At 44.5% G+C, this 19,948-nt stretch overlaps 1 protein-coding gene across 1 annotated transcript in view; it reads left to right on the top strand.

The window, feature by feature from the left end:
* Window positions 1–13,761: 13,761 nt before the first annotated feature.
* Window positions 13,762–19,948, top strand: part of LOC124594084 — a 57,694-nt gene continuing 51,507 nt past the window's right edge. Inside the window, exon 1 of the mRNA XM_047132435.1 lies at window positions 13,762–14,013. Within this exon, the coding sequence (XP_046988391.1) occupies window positions 13,762–14,013 (252 nt within the window). The remainder of the gene's footprint in view (window positions 14,014–19,948) is intronic.

The following is a 19,948-nucleotide window of genomic DNA, read 5'->3' as shown; positions in this document are numbered from 1 at the left end:
GAAGTATGTGTAGCTAGAGGAAAGATGGATGCTGTCTGTAGGGAAATTAAGGAGACCTATGGAGAAAAAAGAAGCAATTTACTAATATCAAGAGCTCAAGTGGCAAGCCAGTACTCAGCAAAGAAGGGAAAGTCTTAATGTGGAAGGATACATAGAGGGTCTATATAAGAGAAAAACTTGAGGACTTTATTATAGAAAGAGAAGTAGCTGAAGACGAGATGGGAGATATGAGTTGTGAAAAGGATTTGACAGAGCACTGAAAGATATAAGTTGAAATAAGGCCCAGGGAGGAGACGACATTACCTCAGCTTTATTGACATCCTTGGGACAGCCAGTCATGAAAAAAAGTATTCCGCTCGTCTGAAAGATATATGAGACAGGCGAAATATCCTCAGGCTTCAGGAGAATGTGGTAACTCCAATTCCAAACAAGGAGTTAACAGCAACGAACCATCAGTTTAATAAGTAATGGCTGGAATATATTCACGTGACTTATGTACACAAGAATGGAAGAACTGGTAGAGATCAACCTTGGGATGAGATTGATTGATTCCCAGCAGGCAATCCTGCCTCTTCGACTTATGTTAGAAGAGAGCTTGAAGAAAGGGCTACCAATATTTATAGTATTTGTAGATTTCAATAAATCTTTCAACAAAAAGGACTGGACTACACTCTTTAAAATTGTGAAGATAGGAGGAATAAAATATAGAGACCGAAAGGTTATTTACATCTTGCACTCTAGTCGAATAACATGATAGGGAAGCAGTAGTTGAGAAGGAAGGGCGACTGGGTTAGCCTATCCTCGCTGTTATTCAGTATTACATTGACAATGCTCTGAAGAAAACCAAAAATAAAAATAAAAATCATCTTTGTGGGTTGCGGATGACATTCTGAGTCTGTCAGCGAGGGCAAAGAACTTGTAACAGCAATTCAGCGGAATGGATAGCGTCTTGAAAGAAGGTTATAAGATGAACATCAACAAGAGTAGAACGTTAAGGTAATGGCATTTAGTCGAAGTAAATCAGGAGACCGCAACGGAATTAGATCAGGAAATGAGACACTAAAAGGTGTAGATGAGTTCTATTATTTGGACAGCAAAATGATGATGGAGAAAGTAGAGAGGATATAAAATGCAGGCCTTCAAAAGCAAGGAAAGTATTTCTGGCAAAGCTCAATTTGTTAACATCTAACGAAAATGTAAGTGCTGGAAAGTAAAGTACTTTTCCGGAGTGTAGCCTTGTATGGAAATGAAACATGAACGATATGCAGTTCAGACAAGAAGGCAATAGACTCTTTCGAAATGCGGTGCCGCTGAAGAAGATTAGATGGGTACATCGAATAACAAATCAGGCAGTACTGAATCGAAATGTGAAAAAATAACAAAAAAAATTTATGACAACTTGAGTAAAAGGCGGGGTACGTTGATAGGACACTGCATGAGGTATCAAGGAATTTTGAGCCTGGTAATGGAAGGAAGTGTATGTATTTGTGTGTGCGGGGGGCAAAAAATTGTAGAGGGAGGCGAAACCTTGAATACAGTTATAAGGCTCAAATGGATGTACGTTGTTGTTGTTGTTGTTGTTGTGGTCTTCAGTCTGAAGACTGGTCTGATGGAGTTCTCCACGCTACTCTATCCTGTGCAACCCCCTTCATCTCCGAATAACTGGTGCAATCTAGATCCTTCGAATATGCTTAATGTATTCATCAGTGGGCTCCCTCTACAAGTTTTACTCCCCACACTTCCCTTCAATACTAAACTAGTGATCCGTTTTCAGGACGCGTCCTATCAATCGATGCCTTCTTCTAGTCAGGTTATGCCACAAAGCTCTTTTCTCCTCAATTCTATTCAGTACCTCCTCATTAGTGATGCAATCTTCAGCACTCTCCTGGAGAATTACATATCAAAAACTTTTATTCTCTTCTTGTCTAAACTGTTTATCGTTTATGTTTCACATCCTTACATGGTTACACTCCATACAAATACTTTCAAAAAAGACTTCTGTCACTTAAATTTATATTCAATGTAGACAAATTTCTCATCTCCAGAAACGCTTTTCTCGCCATTCCGTCTAAATTTTATATCATCTCTACTGTGGTCTTCATAAGTTATTTTACTGTCCAACCAGAAAAATACGTCTACTGCTTTTAGTATCACGTTTCCTAATCTAATTCACTCGGCATTACATGATTTAATTCGATTACATTTCATTATCCTTGTTTTGCTATTGTTGATGTTCATCTTGTATCCTCTTTCAAGATACTGTCAGTTCCGTTCAACTGCTCTTCCGAGTCCTTTGCTGTCTGTGACAGAATTACAATGTCATCGGTAAACCTCTAAGTTTTTATTCCTTCTCCCTGAACTTTTTTTAGCTCTCCTAATTTTTCTTTTGTTTCCTTTACTACTTGCTCAATGTACAGATTGAATAACATCGGGGATCGGCTACAACCCTGCCTCACCTCCTTCCCAACCATAGCTTCCCTTTCATGCCCCTCGATTCTCATAACAGCCGTCTGATTTCTGTACAAGTTGTAAATAGCCTTCGCTTCCTGTATTTGACCGCTGCTACCTTCAGAATTTCAGAGAGAATATTCCAGTCAACATTGAAAAATTCTTTCTCTGAGACTGTAAATGCTATAAACGTATGTTTGCCTTCCCTTTACCTACCTTCTAAGATAAGTCGTAGAGTCGGTACTGAAGTATAAAGAGTTCTTATTTGTATTTTGCAACCATCATTTTTTGTACTGATAGTTCGGTAATATTTACACCTGTCAGCACCTGCTTTCCTTGGAACAGGACTTACTACATTCTTCTTGAAGTGTAAGGGTATTTCTCTGTCTCATATACCTTTCACACTAGATGGAAGAGTTTTGTCATGGCTGGGTCTCCCAAAGCTATCAGTAGGTCGGACGGAACGTCATCTACTCCCAGAACCTTGTGTCAGCTTAGGCCTTTCAGTGCTATGTTAAATTCCTCTCGCAGTATCATGTCTCCCATTTCCTCTTCATTCACGTCCTCTTCCGTTTCTATAGTACTGCCTATAAGTTTATCGCCCCTGTATAGTCCCTCCACCTTTCAGTTTTCTCTTCTTTTCTTACGACTGGTTTTCCATCTGAGCTGTTGATACACAACTGCTTCTCTTTTTCCCAAAGGCCTCTTTAATTTTCCTGAATGCGGTATCCGTCTTTCCCATAGTGGTATATTCTTCTTACATTTTTCCTCTAGCCATTTCTGGTTAGCCATTTTTCACTTCCTGTCAAACTCATTTCTAGACGTTTGCACTCCCTTTTGTCTGCTTCATCTGCTGCATTTTTATATTTTCTCCTTTCATCAGTTAAAGTCAGTACATCCTCTGTTAGCCAAATATTTGTACTAGGCCTTGTCTTTTTACTTATCTGATCGTCAGATGCGTTCACTACCTAAAGCCACCCATTCGTCTTCTTCTGTTATCCTTTCCTCTGTTCTAGTCAGTCTGTGCCCAATGCTCCCTCTGAAACTCGCAACAACTCGTAGTTCTTTCAACTTTTCCAGGTCCTATCTCCTTAGTTTCCCACCTTTTTGTAATTATTTATCTACATTTTATAATCAAAGAATTACGGCCGGAGTCCGCGTCCGCCCCTGGAAATATCTTACAATTTAAAATCTGGTTCCTTAATCTCTGTCCTACCGTCATATAAACAGTCTGAAACCTTCCGGTGTCACCAGGCCTCCTCCACGTGTACAACCTTCCTTCAAGATTCTTAAACCAAATGTTAGCCATGATTAAATTACGCTCTGTGTAAATTATACCAGGTAGCTTCCTCTCTCATTCTCTCTCCCCCCCCCCCCCCCTCCAAATTTATCTACGATTTTTCCTTCTCTTCCTTTTCCTACTATCGAATTCCAGTCCACCATCGCAACAAAAGTTTCGACTCTCTTAACTATCTCAATAATTTCTTTCATCTCGTCACACATTTCTTCAACCTCTTCATTTTCTGCAAAGCTAGTTGGTATATAAAGTTGTACTACTGCGGTGGGTCATGTCTGTCTTGGCTACAATAATTCGTTCACTGCACTGTTCATAGTACCTTACCCGTATTCCTATTTTCGAATTCATTATATAAGCTACTCCGGCACTATCCCTATTTTATTTTGTATTTATAACCCTGTATTCACCTGGCTAGAAGACCTGCTGTTGCTGTGATCGAAATTCACTTATTCCTGGTATATCTAACTTCAACCTATCCATTTCTCTTGTTAAATTTTCTAATCTACCTGCCCAATTAACGGTCTAGCATTCCACGATGTAATCATGCAATGAAGGCTTTCACGACCGGATGGTACTGTTGTTGATAATTCTTCCGGGTTATATGGCCGTGGTCCATGGAATACTTCTATTCCTAACGTTTCGTCTAATACTACGTTGGACATCCTCAGGGGTATGACTGGTCCTGTTGAGTCCTGCCGACTGACGAGTCGGGCGTCGGAGAGCGGCCTAAATACCGAGGAAAGTGGGCGTGGTCTAGCTTGCACGTAGTAGCAGAGAGAAAACTAGGCAAAGATAAAATGTAACTATCGATAATAGTCTGTCATAGATAAAAATCACTTATCGATTCTGTAACGCCACTGTCCATATCTCGCTTAATTTCAAGGCCTCTTCTTTTCTATTAAAATTATCTTCATGTTTATAAATTTCAATAGCCTCTCTATACAGTCGTGGATAATAGTTCGTGGTAGCACTTAAAACTGTAGTTTCAGAAAATTTAACTACATGGTCACCGGACTGAAGTGCATGTTCCGCAACGGCCGATTTATCTATTTTACCCAGTCGGCAAAGACTTTTATGCTCCTTTACCCTCGTATTCACACTTCTTTTCGTAGTACCAATATAGACCTTGCCACAGGTACATGGAATTTTATACACACCGCTAGATGATAATGGTGGCCTTCTATCTTTAACGGAACAAAGTACTTGTCTTATTTTTCTGGTAGGTTTGAATACCGGTTACACTTTATGTTTCAGCAAAATTTTGCCGATTCGATCTGTAACCTTACTAATACAATGTAGACACCGTGTTCTTCCATTGTTGTGTACCATTCTTGTCCTTTGGCCTGCTGTAATTAGGTCTTAAAACCCTATTAATTTCTTTGTTTGAATACCCATTCTTTTCGAAGGCCTGTTTCAGATGATTCAGTTCCGTATCCAGATGTTCCGGCGTACAAGTGATTTTTATCTGTGACGGACTATTATTGATAGTTACATTTTATCTTTGACTAGTTTTCTCTCTGCTACTATGTGCAAAAGCTTTCTCTAAGTCCACAAATGCCAGAAATGTAGGTTTGCCTTTCCTTAATCTATCTTCTAAGATAAGTCGTAGGGTCAGTATTGCCTCACGTGTTCCAACATTTCTGCGGAATCCAAACTGATCTTCGCCGAGGTCGGCTTCTACCAGTTTTTCCATTCGTCTGTAAAGAATTCGCGTTAGTATTTTGCAGCTGTGACTTATTAAACTGATAGTTCGGTAATTTTCACGTCTGTCAACACCTGCTCTCTTTGGGATTGGAATTATTATATTCTTGAAGTCTTATTTCGCCTGTCTCGTACATCTTGCTCACCAGATGGTAGAGTTTTGTCAGGACTGGCTCTCCAAAGGCCGTCAGTAGTTCTAATGGAATGTTGTCTACTCCAGGGGCCTTGTTTCGACTCAGGTCTTTCGGTGCTCTGTCAGACTCTTCAAGCAGTATCATAACTCCCATTTCATCTTCATCTACATCCTCTTCCATTTCCATAATATTGTCCTCAAGTACATCGCCCTTGTATAGACACTCTATATACTCCTTCCATCTTTCCGCTTTCCCTTCTCTTTAACTGGGTATCCATCCGAGATCTTGATATTCATACAAGTGGTTCTCTTTTTTCCAAAGGTCTCTTTAATTTTGCTGTAGGCAGTATCTATCTTGCCTCTAGTGAGATAAGCCTCTACATCCTTACATTTGTCCTATAGCCATCCCTGCTTAGCCATTTTGCACTTTCTGTCGGTCTCATTTTTGAGACGTTTGTATTCCTTTTTGCCTCCTTCATTTACTGCATTTTTATATTTTCTCCTTTCATCGCATAAATTCAATATTTCTTCTGTTACCCAAGGATTTCTACTAGTCCTCGACTTTTTACCTACTTGATCCTCTGCTGCCTTCACTATTTCATCCCTCAGAGCTACCCATTCTTCTTCTACTGTATTTCTTTCCCCCATTCCTGTCAATTGTTCCCTTGTGCTCTCCCTGAAACTCTGTACATCCTCTGGTTCTTTCAGTTTATCCAGGTCCCATCTCCTTAAATTCCCACCTTTTTGCAGTTTCTTCAGTTTTAATCTACAGAGGGAGTGAGACAGGGTTATAGCCTGTCCCCGATGTTATTCAATCTGTACACTGAGCAAGCAGTAAAGGAACAAAAGAAAAATTTGGAGTGGGTATTAAATTCCATGGAGAAGAAATAAAAACTTTGAGGTTCGCCGATGACATTGTAATTCTGTCAGAGACAGCAAAGGACTTGCAAGAGCAGTTGAACGGAATGGACAGTGTCTTGAAAGGAGTATATAAGATGAACATCAACAAAAGCAAAACGAGGATAATGGAATGTAGTCGAATTAAGTCGGGTGATGCTGAGGGAATTAGATTAGGAAATGAGACACTTATAGTAAAGGAGTTTTGCTATTTGGGGATCAAAATAACTGATGATGGTCGAAGTAGAGAGGATATAAAATGTAGACTGGCAATGGCAAGGAAAGCGTTTCTGAAGAAGAGAAATTTGTTAACATTGAGAATAGGTTTAAGTGTCAGGAAGTCGTTTCTGAAAGTATTTGTATGGAGTGTAGCCATGTATGAAAGTGAAACATGGACGATAAATATTTTGGACAAGAAGAGAATAGAAGTTTTCGAAATGTGGTGCTACAGAAGAATGCTGAAGATTAGATGGGTAGATCACATAACTAATGAGGAGGTATTGAATAGAATTGGGGAGAAGAGGAGTTTGTGGCACAACTTGACAAGAAGAAGGGACCGGTTGGTAGGACATGTTCTGAGGCATCGAGGGATCACAAATTTAGCATTGGAGGGCAGCATGGAGGGTAAAAATCGTAGAGGGAGACCAAGAGATGAATACACTAAGCAGATTCAGAGGGATGTAGGTTGCAGTAAGTACTGGAAGATGAAGAAGCTTGCACAGGATAGAGTAGCATGGAGAGCTGCATCAAACCAGTCTCAGGACTGAAGACAACCTCAACAACAACAACTATGTGCAAGCTAGACCACGCCCACTTTCCTCAGTATTCAGGCCGCTCTCCGTCGCCCGACTCGTCAGTCGGCAGGACTCAACAGGACCAGTCATACCTCTGAGGATGTCCAACGTAGTATTGGACGAAACGTTAGGAATAGAACTATTCCATGGACCACGGCCATATAACCCGGAAGAATTATCAACAACAGTTCCACGATGTGACCCGTAGAACACCAATTTCTTTTTTCTCCGATGATGACATGCTCTTGAGTAGACTCCTTTCGAATATGCGAATGGGGGACTGTTTTACCTCCAGAATATTTTACCCAAGAGGATGCCATCATCGTTTAACCATACGGTAGAGCTGCATGCCCTCGGCAAAAATTACGGGTGTAGTTTCGCCTTGCTTTCATCCGTTCGCAGTACTCGCACCGCCAGGATGTTTTGTTTGATGTTACAGGTGCGAGGCCAGATCAATCAACTGTTGCCGCTGCAACTATTGTAAAGATTGCTGTCTCTCTTCAGGAACCACACTTTGCCTGGCCTCTAAACAGATAACCCTCCAATGTTGTCGCACCTACGATACGGCTATCTGCATCGCTGAAGCACGCAAGCCATCCCAACAATGGCAAGACCCCTGTTTCATGGTAGTTACACAGAGATAATGAAGCCTGTGAAGTGTACGCTAGCATGAAAATCTGCATCAATTCAGCCTTCGGACTAAAGTTATGACTACACAATTAAAACTTTATGACTTCTTCTTCTGGTGCCTTTGGCCCGCATCCACGCGGGGTTGGCATGGTTACTATTTAATTTGACTAATGTAAAGGGCGGAATGCTCTCCCCAACCCGCCGCACCCGGGACGGAATGTCTGGACCGTAACTGTCTGCGTATAATGTTATTCAAGTAAAAGAGTTCAAACATTTTATAAATATTTGCGAATAGTGTTCAGTTTAATAAGTCACGGCTGCGAAATACTAACACGAATTCTTTACAGGCGAATGGAAAAACTGGTAGAAGCCGATCTTGGGGAAGATCAGTTGGGATTCCGTAGAAATGTTGGAACACCCGAGGCAATACTGACACTACGACTTATGTTAGAAAATAGATTAAGGAAAGGCAAACCTGCGTTTCTCGCATTTGTAGACTTAGAGAAAGCTTATGACAATGTTGACTGGAATAGTCTCTTTCAAATTCTGAAGGTGGCAGGGGTCAAATACAGGGAGCGAAAGGGTATTTACGATTTGTACAGAAACCAGATGGCAGTTATAAGAGTCGAGGGGCATGAAAGGGAAGCAGTGGTTGGGAAGGGAGTGAGACAGAGTTGTAGCCTGTCCCCGATGCTGTTCAATCTGTATATTGTGCAAGCAGTAAAAGAAACAAAAGAAAAGTTCGGAGTAAGAATTAAAATCCATGGAGAAGAAATAAAAACTTTGAGGTTCGCCGATGACATAGTAATTCTGAGACCTCAGTTTCTCCTGGCGTATACAACTTTCAAATAACTTCCGGGAATTCAGCCAGGTAACACTTTCAGCGACCGCCGATATTTCGGCGGGAGAACACCCCGCCATTTTCAAGGCAAACTGCAACGGACAGGCGACGTACATGCAAATTTAATACCTCGGTTCTCGGACCCAAGCAGGAAAGATAACACACACACACTGAACACTAGTGCCACCAAAGATGGCCAAAGTCAGAGCTATCGATAGTGAGACTATGAATTCGCAGGTGAGGTAGCATTGAGTCTGTCCCTCTGTTTCTTGACAAGGGAGAGAGCCGGATTCCAAACAGAGTTTAAACAGAAACCTCCATCCCTGTTAACAAGGTTGCTCGCTAATTTAATCTCAACTGCCTCCCGAATCACACTGTCCCAATAGCTGGACGTGCATGCCAATATCTCGGTGTTATTATATAACATGGAGTGACCAGTATCCAAGCAATGTTCGGCAATAGCAGATCTATTTGGCTGCTGTAATCGTGTGTGCCGTTTATGCTCAGTACATCTGTCCTCCACGGTCCTGATAGTTTGACCAATATATGCCATGCCGCAGCTACAAGGGACACGATATACACCCGCCTTACGCAGTCCAAGATCATCCTTAACGGAACTCAAAAGTGCTCTAATTTTAGATGGAGGTCGGAAAACACATTTCACATCGTATTTCCGTAAAATACGACCGATCTTATTGGACGTGTTTCCTACGTAAGGCAAGAAGGCAGTAGACTTAGGTGTTGACTCAGAATTATCATCAATCACCTGATGTACAGTTGGTCGATAGCGCAACGCACGTTCAATCTGTCTATCACTGTAACCATTTTGACGAAATGTAACTTCAAGATGGGACAGCTCAGCTGGCAAAGTCTCAGCGTCAGAAACGATATGTGCCCTGTGTACCAAGGTACGAAGTACCCCTTCACGCTGAGCCGAATGGTGACAACTATTAGCTTGTAAGTACAAGTCGGTGTGAGTACGTTTCCTGTAGACTGCATGTCCCAATGATCCATCATCCTTCCTCCTAACCAACACGTCGAGAAAGGGAAGGCAACCATCCTTTTCCACCTCCATCGTAAAACAAATGTTCGGGTGGATCGAGTTCAGATGTTCTAGAAAGACATTCAAATTCTCCCTACCGTGAGGCCAAACAACGAAGGTATCGTCAACGTATCTATAGAAACAGGCGGGTTTTAAAGGCGCCGACTCCAATGCACGTTCCTCGAAGTCTTCCATAAACAAATTTGCGATCACAGGAGACAACGGACTACCCATCGCAACTCCATCTGTCTGCTCGTAATACTGGTCATTAAATAAAAAGTAAGTGGATGTCAACACATGCCTAAAGAGATTAGTTAAATCAGCACCAAACCTGGCTTCAATTAACCGCAACGAATCAGACAGAGGAACACGAGTGAAGAGAGAGACCACATCGAAACTCACTAAAATATCAGAGTCATTCAGCCTCAGTCCCTCCAAACGACGTAAAAAATCAGCTGAGTTCCTGATATGATGTTCACACCGTCCTACTTGTGGACTCAACAGAGATGCAAGATGCTTGGAAACACGATATGTCGGGGCGCCGATGTTGCTCACTATAGGACGAAAAGGAACCCCTTCCTTATGAACCTTTGGAAGGCCATATAACCTAGGGGGAACCGCACTATAGGTGTTAAGCCTCTTGATTGTGTCCTGCGACAAACCACTTTTCTTCAGGAGGCTGTTGGTCTTTCTCTCAACACTTTTCGTGGGGTCAGCATCGATTCTGCGATACGTTGAATCAGATAGTAAACGTTGCATCTTTTGTACATAATCATGTTTATTTAAAACAACGGTGGCATTGATGCAACGTTTACTATCTGATTCAACGTATCGCAGAATCGATGCTGACCCCACGAAAAGTGTTGAGAGAAAGACCAACAGCCTCCTGAAGAAAAGTGGTTTGTCGCAGGACACAATCAAGAGGCTTAACACCTATAGTGCGGTTCCCCCTAGGTTATATGGCCTTCCAAAGGTTCATAAGGAAGGGGTTCCTTTCCGTCCTATAGTGAGCAACATCGGCGCCCCGACATATCGTGTTTCCAAGCATCTTGCATCTCTGTTGAGTCCACAAGTAGGACGGTGTGAACATCATATCAGGAACTCAGCTGATTTTTTACGTCGTTTGGAGGGACTGAGGCTGAATGACTCTGATATTTTAGTGAGTTTCGATGTGGTCTCTCTCTTCACTCGTGTTCCTCTGTCTGATTCGTTGCGGTTAATTGAAGCCAGGTTTGGTGCTGATTTAACTAATCTCTTTAGGCATGTGTTGACATCCACTTACTTTTTATTTAATGACCAGTATTACGAGCAGACAGATGGAGTTGCGATGGGTAGTCCGTTGTCTCCTGTGATCGCAAATTTGTTTATGGAAGACTTCGAGGAACGTGCATTGGAGTCGGCGCCTTTAAAACCCGCCTGTTTCTATAGATACGTTGACGATACCTTCGTTGTTTGGCCTCACGGTAGGGAGAATTTGAATGTCTTTCTAGAACATCTGAACTCGATCCACCCGAACATTTGTTTTACGATGGAGGTGGAAAAGGATGGTTGCCTTCCCTTTCTCGACGTGTTGGTTAGGAGGAAGGATGATGGATCATTGGGACATGCAGTCTACAGGAAACGTACTCACACCGACTTGTACTTACAAGCTAATAGTTGTCACCATTCGGCTCAGCGTGAAGGGGTACTTCGTACCTTGGTACACAGGGCACATATCGTTTCTGACGCTGAGACTTTGCCAGCTGAGCTGTCCCATCTTGAAGTTACATTTCGTCAAAATGGTTACAGTGATAGACAGATTGAACGTGCGTTGCGCTATCGACCAACTGTACATCAGGTGATTGATGATAATTCTGAGTCAACACCTAAGTCTACTGCCTTCTTGCCTTACGTAGGAAACACGTCCAATAAGATCGGTCGTATTTTACGGAAATACGATGTGAAATGTGTTTTCCGACCTCCATCTAAAATTAGAGCGCTTTTGAGTTCCGTTAAGGATGATCTTGGACTGCGTAAGGCGGGTGTATATCGTGTCCCTTGTAGCTGCGGCATGGCATATATTGGTCAAACTATCAGGACCGTGGAGGACAGATGTACTGAGCATAAACGGCACACACGATTACAGCAGCCAAATAGATCTGCTATTGCCGAACATTGCTTGGATACTGGTCACTCCATGTTATATAATAACACCGAGATATTGGCATGCACGTCCAGCTATTGGGACAGTGTGATTCGGGAGGCAGTTGAGATTAAATTAGCGAGCAACCTTGTTAACAGGGATGGAGGTTTCTGTTTAAACTCTGTTTGGAATCCGGCTCTCTCCCTTGTCAAGAAACAGAGGGACAGACTCAATGCTACCTCACCTGCGAATTCATAGTCTCACTATCGATAGCTCTGACTTTGGCCATCTTTGGTGGCACTAGTGTTCAGTGTGTGTGTGTTATCTTTCCTGCTTGGGTCCGAGAACCGAGGTATTAAATTTGCATGTACGTCGCCTGTCCGTTGCAGTTTGCCTTGAAAATGGCGGGGTGTTCTCCCGCCGAAATATCGGCGGTCGCTGAAAGTGTTACCTGGCTGAATTCCCGGAAGTTATTTGAAAATAGTAATTCTGTCAGAGACAGCAAAGGACTTGGAAGAGCTGTTGAACGGAATGGACAGTGTCTTGAAAGGAGGGTATAAGATGAACATCAACAAAAGCAAAACGAGGATAATGGAATGTAGTCGGGTGATGCTGAGGGAATTAGATTAGGAAATGAGACACTTAAAGTAGTAAAGGAGTTTTGCTATTTGGGGAGCAAAATAGCTAATGATGGTCGAAGTAGAGAGGATATAAAAAGCGTTTCTGAAGAAGAGAAATTTGTTAACATCGAGTATTGATTTAAGTGTCAGGAAGTCGTTTCTGAAAGTATTTGTATGGAGTGTAGCCATATATGGAAGTGAAACATGGACGATAAATAGTTTACACAAGAAGAGAATAGAAGCTTTCGAAATGTGGTGCTACAGAAGAATGCTGAAGATTAGATGGGGAGATCACATAACTAATGGGGAGGAATTGAATAGGATTGGGGAGAAGAGGAGTTTGTGGCACAGCTTGACTAGAAAAAGGGATCGGTTGGTAGGACACGTTCTGAGGCATCGAGGGATCACCAATTTAGTATGGGAGGGCAGCGTGGAGGGCAAAAATCGTAGAGGGAGACGAAAGGATGAATACACTAAACAGATTCAGAAGGATGTAGGTTGCAGTAGGTACTGGGAGATGAAGAAGCTTCCACAGGATAGAGTAGTATGGAGAGCTGCATCAAACCAGTTTCTGGACTGAAGACCACAACAACGGTGTAACTGAGGCGGGAATTCGGTACCAGCCCGGTATTCATCAAGTCGGTTGTGGGAAACCGCCTAAAAAGCACAAATGGTTCAAATGGCTCTGAGCACTACGCGACTTAACGTCTGAAGTCATCAGTCGCCTAGAACTTAGAACTAATTAAACCTAACTAACCTAAGGACATCACACACATCCATGCCCGAGGCAGGATTCGAACCAGCGACCGTAGCGGTCGCTCGGTTCCAGACTGCAGCGCCTAGAACCGCACGGCCACCCCGGCCGGCCTAAAAAGCACAACCAGGCTGTTTGGCCCACCGGCCCTAGTCCGTAATGGGACTGGCGCACCTTCCCAAAAACGGCTGTCGGGGCGCGTAATTAAAACTGTACGATTACTCTTCGTAACTGAGTACACGGTCGAAAAATAAGCCCATTTCTCGCCTACAGGACGATAACTTTTCACGTTCGCCTCGTATTACTTTCCTGCCCCACTGTGAAACTCTATGGAGGCAACTCACTCGATGTAGGCACCCAGAAACCGTGTGTCACAAGGCTATTTGGGCGAAATCAGTGCAGTGTATCTTGGCGATGTGCAGTTCGCGTGTCGGCCGAGGGCTGCGGATGCGCTGCGCTGAATAGCAGGGCGCAGCACTAAGATGTGGCGATTAGGGCGGCGGCATCAGGGCGGCACGCGACACCAGGAAGCGCTTAGTGGCGGCTTTAAAAGCGGCGCGCGGGTGGCGCGGCCAGCCACCATGCCGGCGGACACAGCGTGCAGGGCGGCGGCGCTCGGCGCGACCGTGGCACTCCTGGCGGCGGTCGCGGCCGTCGTGTCGGGCCAGGGCGGGCCGCCCGGGGGCGGCGGGCCGCCGTCGCAGCCCGACCCCGACGACGCGCCCAGCAACAAGGTATGCACGGGTCACCGCCCGAGGCAGTACACTGGGGCGGCAAAAGTCCTGCGACACCTTCCTATGTCGCGTCAGGCCTCGCTTTGCCCAGCGCAGTGCAGCAGCTCGACGTGCCATGGACTCAACAAGCGTTGGAAGTTTCTTCAGAAACACTGAGCCGTGCTGCCTCTATAGCCGTCCGTAATTGCGAAAGTGTTGCTGGTGCAGGATCTTGTGTATGAACCGTCCCATAAATGTTCGACGGGATTCATGCCGGGCATTCTGGATGGCCAAATCACTATCTCGAACTGGCCAGATTGTTCCAACCGCCATCCTTGTTTGCGAACTGTACTCCATGAGTGGATACAGATTGTCTCCACCTGGGGAAACATAACCATTTCCAGTCAACGATCATTTCAGTTGCAGCAGAGAACCCAGTCCATTCCATCCAAACACAGCCCACACCATTATGCAGCCACCTCTGACTTGCACAGTGCCTTGTTAACAAATTGGGCCCGTGGCTTCGTGGGGTGTCCGCCGCACTCCAACCCTACCGTTGGCCCTTAATAGCTGAAATTGGGACTCATCTGACTGGGCCACGGTTTTGCAGTCCTCTAGGGTTCAACAGATATGGTCTCGAGCCCAGAAGAGACGCTGCAGGCAATGTCTTGTTGTTAGCAAAGGCACATGCATCAGTCGTCTGCTACCATAAGCCAATGACGTCAGATTTTGCGGCATTGTCCTAATGGATACGTCCGTCGTACGTCCCAGATTGATTTCTGGGGTTATTTCACGCAGTGTTTCTTGTCTGGTGCCGCACGGGATTAGCCGATCGGTCTAAGGCGCTGCAGTCATGAACTGTGCGGCTGGTCCCGGCGGAGGTTCGAGTCCTCCCTGGGGCATTGGTGTGTGTGTTTGTCCTTAGGATAATTTAGGTTAAGTAGTTTGTAAGCTTAGGGACTGATGACCTTAGCAGTTAAATCCCATAAGATTTCACACACATTTGCATTTTTTTTCTTGTCTGGTAGTACTGACAATTGTATGCAAATGCCGCTGTTCTTGCTCGTTAAGTGAAGGCCGTCGACCACTGCATTGTCCGTGATAAGAGGTGATGCGTGATATTTTGTATTTTCTTCACACTCGTGACAATGTCGATCTCGCAATACTGAATTCCTTAACGACTCGGTTCTAGGTGCTACAGTCTTCAGCCGAGCGACCGCTGCGGTCGCAGGTTCGAATCCTGCCTCGGGCATTGATGTGTGTGATGTCCTTAGGTTAGTTAGCTTTAATTAGTTCTAAGTTCTAGGCAACTGACGACCTCGGAAGTTAAGTCGCATAGTGCTCAGAGCCATTTGAACCATTTGAACCTTAACGACTTTCAAAATGGTATGTCCCATGCGTCTAGCTCTAACTGTTATTCCGCATTCAAAACCCTTTCATTCGCGTCCTGCGGCCAGAACCACGTCGGATACCTTTTCATATGATTCGCCGGAGGGAGAATGACAGCTCCGTCAATACCCTGCCCTTTTATACCGCCATCTGTACATGTGCACATCGATATCCAGTGACTTTTGTCACTTCATTGTAGTTCAAGATTCACTTTGAAACGTTCCTCACCATGGGTACCCATTAGAGAATATGGTCCAATTAATACATGACCGAGGAACTGGACCACTTTCATGCCTACACTTGCATGGTAGCCAACAGAAAGGTTCTCGTGTCACCTATGACAAAATTGTCAGTTTTCAAAAAGAGAAGTAACAGGATGCAAATCTGTGATGTCTATACGTCTGCGTGCGATCATTCACCAATACGGTGCCATTGAGGAGACAGTAGACGGAAAGCAATTGAAGGGTAGGGGTTTCAAGGCCAGTGGGATAAAATTGCCACGACAAGCACCATGGGAAAAATCCCTCTGTGATAGTCTGGGCGGATAATAGGGCTACCGACGGATTTGTGCCAATAGCGACAGTTCATGCGTGATAGTTGGGAAACGTTAGTGCAGAGGTTTCACCATTACAGCTGGTCCCCGAAGACATTTCCGGGACCAGCTGCAGTGATACCGTACCTCTATCATGCCAAGTTGCAATCTGAGAGGTCAATTCGATTATAAAATCGGCCGCTCGTTATGTTGAGTCGTGTGGGATTTGTTTGTGTCTTTGTTCGGTTTTCCTGTTTGTGCCGGCTAGTTAGCTGTATGAGTACAAATGGCGGTGAGAGTCTCGTTTACTTAATACAGGGCTCATCCGCTGTTGCATTATATGTGTTTTTGATTTGATCCTACCCTAGGTGGTTACTATCATCCTAAGGAAAACGTTTTTGGGCCGTTATCCTGCCACCTGCGGTTTGTGATCATATGACCAAGTGTACATCCTACAGCTGCGACAGAAGCAGGTACTCCTGGATACTGGAGCACGTGGAGATTTGGGGAGCAGAACAGGTAGAACGAGCCGTCAACAACGCCTGCATGGGACATGACGTGGCGCAACCTGCCATTCCCTTGCAGAGTATCATTTCGCTGGTGAATCGAGATCCGTGCAATTGTGGGACGACGAGTGGCTGGCAGTGAGGGACTACAAGCTACGGTCGGTGAAGCAACTCTCCGGCCGTGGCGTTCAACTTGCCGGTTACTCCGGCGCGATTAAGTAGCCCCGGCCTGCCTCCGAATTGGCCGCCGTATCCTAACACGTCGCATCCTACACTGTGATGCCTGTACCGTGCAAATCACTGTACGCCACATTATAACTGAGTGCGTTTTACACCGAAGTTTCAAAAAATCGTGGGATAGCGATATGCACATATACGGAAGGCGGTAGTATCGCATACACGAGGTATAAAAGGGCAGCGCACTGGCGTAGCTGTCATTTGTACTCAGGTGATTCATGTGTAAAGGTTTACGACGTGATCGCATGACGGGGATTAACAGATTCTGAACGTGGGACCTAGACGCATGGGACATTCCATTTTGGAAATCGTTAGGAAATTCAATATTTCGGGATCCACAACGTCAAGAGTGTGCCGAGAATGCCACATTTCAGGCATTACGTCTCACCAAGGACAACGCAATGGCCGACGGCCTTTGCTTAACCACCGAGAGGAGTGGCGTTTCCGTAGAGTTGTCACTGGCAACAGACAAACGACACTGACTGATGTAACCGCAGAAATCAGTGTGGGACGTACGACGAACGTATCCGCTAGGACGGCGCGGCGAAATTTGGCGTCAACAGACTATGGCAGCAGACAACGGACGTGAGTGCTTTTCCTAACAGCAGGATATCGTCTTAACGCCTCCCCTGGGCTCGTGACCATATCGGTTGGACACCAGTCGACTGGAAATCTGTGTCCTGGTCACGTGAATCCCGATTTCAGTTGGTAAGAGCTGATGGTAAGGTTCAAGTGTGGCGCAGACCCCACGAAGCCGTGGACCAAATTTGTCAACAAGGCACTGGGAATGCTGGAGGTGGCTCCATAAAGGTGTAGGCTGTGGTTGCATGGAATCGACTGGGTCCTGCGCTCCAGTTAAACCGATCGTTGACTGGAAATGGTTGTGATCGGCTATTTAGAGACCACCTGCAGTCATTCGTGGACTTCATGTTCCTAAATATCGATGGAATTTTTGTGGATCACAATTCGCCATATCACGGCGCCACAGCTCTTTGCGATTGGTTTGAAAAACGTTATAGACAATTCGAGCGAATGATCTGGTCACACACCGAACACTTATGGGACATAATCGAGAGATCAGTTCGTGCACAAATTTCTGTATCGGTAACACTTTCACCGTTAAGGACGGCTATAGAGCAACATGACTCTACATTTCTGCAGAGGACATCCAACGACTTACTGAGTGCGTGTCATGTCGAGTTGCTGCCCTACGTCGGACAAAATGAGGTCCCACACAACACTAGGAGGTATCCCATGACTTTGGTCAGCTCAGTTTATACTGTGATAGGAGGGCAGAAGCAAATAGAGATCGGGGTCTGCCCATGTTGTAGCTGATGACGAGACAAGTGAATAAAATCGTTTTGGATATTAGGCAGGTCATTGTAAAACAGTTAACCGCGCTGAAGAGGACCGCTGCAAAGTCACCCGAAACGTCGGCAATTCAGTGTTTCATAGTGACTCAGTCTGACACCCAAAATTATTATATTCAATAGGACACCGGTCGCGAAAGCCTACGTACTTATGTAAGTGTGATAAAGCATTTAAAATTTTGTGAAGTGTCTGGAGTCTGGCCCATGCTTTTAAGTTGGAGTTTCCAGTGTGTTGTACATTAACTGCGTCATCCCTTTTATTCCAGCAATCAGCCAACCACAGCCATCTGCGATATTATTTTAATTCTTTCCACTGCATTTTCCTTTTTTCTGTAAGTTTTCGATCTGACATCGTGATTTTCATTGTTTTGTATGTGTTGGCGAGTGCGTGTGCATAATTTAAGGGAGGTCTTTATGTTTTCCTTCGCAGTTCACGTTTTCATAATTTTGTGGCCTTTATTGACACTCGCCTCATAAAAGTTTAGTGCTAGCGCTAAAGCCGTCACCCAGTTAATAAACAATCAACTGTAGGTCTTACAACAGCGAGGGAACCTACTGAAATTCTACTGGGTATAGGGACATGTGGCAATTTGGGGAAGTGAACAGTCAATTCTTTCCAGATCATCATTCCTTTGTTCCGGTTTCTGGTCTTCTTCATCAAATCTTGCTTCTGTGCTTGCAGTTTTGAGAGCTGTGTACCCTTGCAATCACACTGCCTTTGTAACTGCTCCACTGGGTCATTTAGCCTTTCATTTTCTATTTGCTATCTACTACAAAGTGCTTATCGTTTCCTGTTTGTTTTCTCAGACTGGTCAAAAGTAGTTTCCAATCCACACCCCCGCCCCCCAGTTGATGACAGTTTCCCTGGGAATCTTCGAAATCGAGCCCTAGTCTCTGAACGTCTTGCTTTGACTTTTCCAGCTCTTATGACAGCTTATACACTCGTACAACTCTTTTTAAAAGCTGTGCGCCTTAATTAGTATCTATAGCACCTCCCTGATCCAACGCATCCTAAAATTAAATGTTTTATCTGCCGTGAAACTCCTACAGAAGAAGCTATTAAAGAGCTAAAAACGAAAACAATTAGACCAACGCATACCTCACTTCTAATACCTATGTACACGCCAGTTCTACATTACTCACAAGCAAATCTGTATTAAAGAAGATGTTGGCAACGAAATAATTTTAATTTTCATGGGGGTCCTCTCAAGTAGTCAAAGTTTAGTTATAACCACCCTGTACATGTTCCTAACTCTGCGTGGTTGTGCTCAAATGCCACTCACTTTTATACCCAAGCATGTTGTTGCAGTTTTAATGACCAGTGTTGTATCTATTGACTCCATATCGACGTCACTCTCCACCGGAAGTTCGAATGTTCACATTTCTGTATCGCTGCTTATACGCGGTCCAGTCACATTAATTTGAACGCTGCCTACGTTCGACGTCAACGTGCAATAACCATTCACAGACTGCTGGTGGCAGCACTACCAGTGGAGGATATATAAAGTGTGTCTGTGGAGACGAAGAAAACAGTGCAGACATTTTCTAACCCGAAAAAGGAGCGATTTACCTGACTTCCAGAAGCACATGATCATTGGCTTTCGGGCTAAGGGTGGAAGCATTTCCGAAACGGCTAAGTCTGTGTAGTGTTTGCCTGCCGCTGTGGTAAAGTACACCGTGCACTGCAAAACGGCGCTATCAAAAACCGACGCTATCAGAAACCGGCGCCGAGGCGACTGTGGTGCACCACGGGCCAAAGATGACAGGTGTGAACAACGGCAGCAGAGCTGTGTACAGAACGAACAGACATGCAACTATTGAGCAACTGACAGACCAGGTGAAACAAGGGGCTACGAACTTTGTCTCCTCAATGACCGTTCAGCGAAAGTTACTGCTTACACGCCTGTGCAGCAGGCGCGTGT

Source organism: Schistocerca americana, chromosome 2 (genome assembly GCF_021461395.2).
Source record: "Schistocerca americana isolate TAMUIC-IGC-003095 chromosome 2, iqSchAmer2.1, whole genome shotgun sequence".
Taxonomy (NCBI): domain Eukaryota; kingdom Metazoa; phylum Arthropoda; class Insecta; order Orthoptera; family Acrididae; genus Schistocerca; species Schistocerca americana.
Note: the sequence above shows the minus strand (reverse complement) of the source record. Positions and strands in the feature narration are given on the sequence as shown.